The sequence below is a fragment of the Fragaria vesca genome, linkage group LG7 (genome assembly GCF_000184155.1).
Source record: "Fragaria vesca subsp. vesca linkage group LG7, FraVesHawaii_1.0, whole genome shotgun sequence".
Classification (NCBI taxonomy): domain Eukaryota; kingdom Viridiplantae; phylum Streptophyta; class Magnoliopsida; order Rosales; family Rosaceae; genus Fragaria; species Fragaria vesca.
Window position 1 is genome coordinate 8,746,560 of NC_020497.1, and position 6,000 is coordinate 8,752,559.

A 6,000-nucleotide genomic window follows, 5' to 3' on the forward strand; every position below is an offset into this window, starting at 1 on the left:
CGCAGCAAACTAAAACTAGACCGGTGACACAAGAAAACAAGCACCTGTCAAGTGAGCCAAAGCAAGCAAGAAGAGGTCGCTCTGCCTCGTAGTCGTAGCCATGGCTCGTTCTGTACTTAGAGCTTGTCTAAGCCTTTTCAGCATAACCTACTACTGGCACATATCCTTTAGGATGCAACGATTCAGTCTAGATACCTATGCCTTTCCTTAAGGGAGGAAGATAAGAGCAAGAAGGCTCGCTCCGAGCCAGGGAAGATGTTCTATTGTTACCTGTGAATTGAAAGGTAAAACCCTGGAGTGCCTGCTATGGCTATTCAGCCCCAGTCAAGAAAGAAGAGTGGTACTCGGTCACATAACGGCATGACACAAAATGCAACGGAAAAATACATTACTGTATATGCACAGCAACTCTTTTCTTCTTTTCTTTTAGCGAAATTGACAAGTCTTAACATGAGATATGAAATCTACTCTACAGCAAGAAAGAGTGATCATAGCACAAAATTTGAGTGATTGATGTACTTAAATTTAGGCACTACATAACATATGACCATACACTTGGGTACAAAGTAACATAAATCCTACATTCCTGACCCATGGAGCAAGAAAATTCTTCCCAACTTCAATTCCTAACAGCTGCATACTTATTATTTATATTAGTCCCTGTCGCTGCAGATCAGTATATGTCTTCTTATTATAGATGTTTCCCTCTCTGTCTTCATACTCTTCTTCAAGGTCTGGGCGCCACTTGTTCACCCCTTGCCGTGCTTGTATCCTCTTCCACAATTCTTGTGCTTCCTGCAAAGTAGAAATTGTCAGCCTACTGGAAAAAGTTGATCCTAACTAGATTCCGTTTTGATGATGTAAACTCGGGTTGTCCGAGAGGGTTTTCCCTTTAGTGTTTGTTTGTTTCGTATCAAAAAAAAAAAAAAAAAACTAGATTCCGTCTTGAACAAAAAAAATGATACCTCAATTGATGTGATCTCATTAAAGTTCTTGGTGTTTGGTATACCAAGGCAACGCATTCCATGCTGATGGCGCCATTCCTTAAAATGCCGCTCAAAAGCTCTACGCCCCCAGTAACTCTGATTCCCACATATCTCACACTTGAATTCCTGAAACACAAAAATAGGAAAATATTAGTGTGAAAGAATGAATAAATAGCCGAGCATGCAGAAAGTAAATTTGGTTCCTTTCAAATTTAGAAACTCCCCAAGCACAAGAATAAACATCTTTGAATACAAAATTAATATAGTAAAACTCCTCAAGCACCAGAATATACATGTTTGAATAGAAACAACAATAAAAAATATAAGTTAATAAAGAACAGAATTTTAGGGCATAATTACCTGACCAAGACCATGAAGCTTATACAGCCAGTAAGGTATGGGCTTCCCATCCCAACCCATTGGCAATTTGAGTGGATTATAAATCTGCTGCTCATCGTCATCACTTTCAGTATCAGCCTGTGTCTCTTCCTGCAAGGAAACAACCCGAGCAAAGCCTTTGTTAGAGACAACAACAAACTTGGAAGACATACGGAAACATATTATAGAAAAGGGGAAGAAGGTCCAGGTATTAACCAATCTATACAACAATAAGAATAGTGATTGGATGGGTTGTCCGTTTAATAGTTTCGAGGGAAAAAGAATGACGTGCAATCTACTTACATCCTCACGTTCTGCTGCAATTTCTTCATATGTCAAAGCCTGTTTCTTGACAATGTTGTCTTTTGTTCGTTCAATAGCCTGCACAATGCAGCAGATAATTTGTAAACAAGCACCGACATTCAAAAGGAAATACAGACTACAGGCAAAAAAGCAGGTGAGAATAAATAGCTAGGCAACATATTCCGACCTCACTCAGTAAGTCGCTTAATTTTTTCAATTTGGCTTCCAAGAAAGCAATTTCTTTTAACATGCCAACTTGCTGTGGAGCTACAGCAGCCCCATTCTGTGCTGAACCACGTGACCCTTTGGCAAAGTGCTTCTTGTCCAACTTTTCCAGAGGTGTGTCCTGCACGAAAGCAACAAGACGTTGAACACAAGAAACTTACAGGACCAAGAAATAAAGCGAGCAGAACATTACTTTTAACAATAAACTCAGATAAGAGTATCTGATGAGGACATCATAGTCAAACCTATCAAGGTTTATGAGCGAAAGAAATGGAAGGTGAGAGCACCTAGTCATTCAAGATAATCATTGCAACTGGGAACGAAGTCTGATTCTAGAAGACTCTAAGCTGCCTGTGTCTTTTCAAATTTCCACTTCAGTTAAGAAGTCTTCAGGTCTCCTTTATTAAGTCTTAAATGCGTCAGTTATAGAAGAGAGTCCTAATAAGTCTTTAATGCTTCAGTTTTAGAAGTCTTAAAGCGTCTTTTATGAAATCAATGTGAGCTATCTGCTCAAGTATAAATAAGTGTAAGGTTCTAATGCCCAGGTGTGTTATGTTCTATGAATAAAATTATTAGAGTATTCCTGAGTTTCGCATGAAAGGATTGGCAAGAAGCCTAGTTTTGGGTGAGAAACCTGGGAGTGATCCCTAAATCAAAGTGTTCTGTGCTAGTTCAAAGCCTTAAGCTTCAGAGTTTGTCAATCCTGGCATCTAGGCAGTTTGTACACTGCACCAGTATCTGTATGTCTCAAACTTGTATATCACCTATATATGGGCCTCCAGACAAAGACTAAGAATGATGAACCGGTGCTACAATACCGTACAGAATCACGAGTTTTAAAAGACCTACTCTGTGAAACTAAGTGAACCTAATTTCTTCTCAATTTAGTTTTATTACCACCAGACAGAGACAAGCACATCTAGGCCAATTCACATATTTCCAACTGCAAATGCTGCCCAGAATGCTGTTATTTTAAAACCAATGCACATGAGAATGCACAAGAGAACATAGATCAATAAATAGTATATATTTTTAGACTGCCTTTCGGAAAACAATAGTTAGAGAACAATCACCTTTGTAAGTAAAAGCCTCTCTGCACGTTGCTGTATGGTACCGCCTACTTTCAGTCCCATCGAAGCCAATGCCTAGAAGGTAAAATGCAGAGATTAGCAATGGAAACTGAAATTAAGCTTTGAATAATAAAGAGATGATCCAACGCCTGGCAGGTAAAATATCTCAAGCTTTTTAACATTAGTTATCAAGTTATTTATCTTTAAGCTTCTAATGTCACCATTACCTCCTTTAGCTTTTCAGGACCCAATTCCACCAGTTCTTCCACTGTGCTAAAGTAGTCAAGATCAATCAAAGTCTGCTGATCTTGAACATGTTCACTATCTAGAATTGCAGTTTCCCATTCTTGTACCTTACCATCTGCCCATTGTTCTTCAAATTCAGCTTCAACCTGTCACAGAAACACCGTAATTTAATATTCTAAATCGATGTAAACTGACAATTAACATTATATTGTGTCAATCAATTTGCAGCATCCCATTTGGCACTCCCAGACATCAAGTTCAGAAGTATAAAGGTTAAAAAAATCAATCATTTCCATAATTCAGTATAAAATATGCAGTTTTGATGCCACAAATGACAAAAATTACTCCACATATTAAGAAAGACATGCACTAGACAATAAGTCATACACCGGAATATATGAACAGACAATAAACAGATAGATCCTGAACACTATCTAATTGATGCCTGAAGTTCTATGTAAAACAATGGTAGTAAACAAACCTTTGCAAATATTCTATCAAGATCTTGCAATGGCTCTGTCCGGTGGAAGAAATATACCAGATACTGAACAAGATTCTCAATATATTCCCTGTACTGCCTGAAAGAAACCAAAACAAAATCATTCACAAGTTTCATGTTAATATACTAAAGCCACAGAGGAAGAAACAAACTAATGATCAATAGTTCTTGTAAATGAAAAAAATATCAAGAGCCAACTTCACCTTGTAGACTTGAGCTTCCGAGGAATCTTATGTGGTTGTGAAAAAACATCAAGGTAAGCAGAGTACTCGATGGGCTCTCCAAATTTAGAATTGATATACTGATTGTACAGTTCATGTAAATCCAGGTATCGTCCATAGGCTTCCTGAAAACAAAACATATTATGATTAATGACAGGAACTAAAGCGAGAATCAATCAGAGTAACAAAAGCAATTTCACCTTAATGAATAACAACACAAAATATACGGAACAAGAAACAAAAACTAAGTAGTGTTTTTCAATCTCATGTAGAAGAGAAAAGACTGAAGCAACAGTAAATTCCATCGTTGCAAGATAGACTGACCTCTCCGCTGAACTCAACTTGAGGCTCCTCCTTGAGCAGTGCTTCATGCTCGTCATTAGCATCAACAACTAGTGCAGCTGGATGTCTCCTATGGTACTCACGGATCTGCACATAGCAAGAGCTTTAGTTCCGATCCAAATCACACAATCTTTGCTCAATTTGATTTTAAAAACACGTTTGCCAGAAGCAAAAGGAATACCTCTTTCAATCGATCATAGAAAGCACTGAACACATTCGTGCCCGTGGCAGTTTGGCCTCCGAGAGCCGCAATCTCGTCCTTCCTGGCATTATCGTTATCCTCATAGATCTCAATCTGAAAACATCAAGAAACCAATTCATAAACCCTATAATTTCATTGAAGCGAAATAGCAGAGAGAGTGATACTCACGAGTCTTTGTGCGGTGGAGGAGATGGTGTCGATCATGTGACGGACCCGGTGGCTCTGAGCCAAGCGTTCCTTGCTGCTCGTCGGCTCGTTCTGAAAGTCCTTCACTATCAGACGCTCCAACCGCTCCACCTCCTCGTGAGCGCCACGCGTCACCTCCAGTAGCGTCGACGACATCTTCTTCTTCTTCTTCCTCCCCCTGAGTTCCGGTTAGGGCTTTGTTTCTCGGGGTTGGTTTTCTCTCTACTCTCTAATACAAAGAGGAGCAACGGTATATCTCCACCAAGCCCTCGGAGTTAAAACTTTACCAAAATATTTAATTTTTCAATTTACCCCTCTTATATTGTAAAATATTTAAAAACTTGAACATATTAAAAACGTAACGGTAGTGTTCATCTAGTCAGTAATTAATTAACCAAAAGATACATGGTCAGTTACTATTAAATTTACATCCAACGGTGACACTACCATGAATCTCTTAGTCAAAGACTAACTAGATGAACACTATTGAATAATGTAATATAATTTATTTATCTATTACATTTTGTATTTTTACTCAATTAAATATCTATTTCTAAAATTACCACACTACATCTTTATTTGATACTTTTTAGAAAAAGCAAATTGACATGTACGAAACATATGTTAAGAGGTTAGTAAGAAAAACTTCTAACATGTACCTACCCAATTGTAGGGTAAGATTTCATTTTTTTTAATTTTAAATCAAGGTATAATTTGATTAATGAGTAATTTTAAATACACACCCCTAATTTTTTAAATACACCATTTACTTAGGGGTGTATTGTATTTGGTTTCATATAAACTTATTTTAATCAACAGACTTTTTGAAAAGTTTACCGACTCTTTGAAAAGTTCATAAACTTTCACTAATTTCTTAAAACCATCGATTTTTAATCACAGACTTTCACTAACAGATTTCATATGAATGACTTATGTAGATTTCTCAATACTTATAATTATAAGCTAAAAAAATAAATGACAAACACATAATGACACTGATTATAAGTTTTTATAATTCATCTATCTAATTTCGATCCATTCAGTTGTAATATTTGATAGAGATACATAAACATAGGTGACGAAAAATATTATATTAACTTATATTACCAACACGCATACTTGTACGTAAATCAAGGACTACTCGACGCATGTTCTAAAGTGGACATTAGATGTTCACATTCATTGTAATATTTGATAGAGATACATAAACATAGGTGACGAAAAATATTATATTAACTTATATTACCAACACGCATACTTGTACGTAAATCAAGGACTACTCGACGCATGTTCTAAAGTGGACATTAGATGTTCACATTCATGTACGCAAATATATATATAT

The 6,000-nt window shown here is 36.9% G+C and overlaps 1 protein-coding gene across 1 annotated transcript; it reads right to left on the bottom strand.

Moving 5' to 3' along the window:
- Window positions 1–373: 373 nt before the first annotated feature.
- On the bottom strand, window positions 374–4,927 carry LOC101302395 (splicing factor 3A subunit 3-like). The gene is made up of 12 exons (XM_004306977.1): window positions 4,641–4,927; window positions 4,452–4,565; window positions 4,253–4,357; window positions 3,911–4,053; window positions 3,690–3,786; window positions 3,190–3,354; window positions 2,966–3,037; window positions 1,855–2,013; window positions 1,668–1,745; window positions 1,347–1,475; window positions 966–1,112; window positions 374–795 (listed from the first exon to the last, which is right to left on the bottom strand). The coding sequence occupies exons 1-12, from the start codon at window positions 4,812–4,814 to the stop codon at window positions 649–651; spliced, it is 1,530 nt and encodes a 509-aa protein (XP_004307025.1). The 5' UTR covers window positions 4,815–4,927; the 3' UTR covers window positions 374–648.
- Between the last annotated feature and the right edge of the window lie 1,073 nt (window positions 4,928–6,000).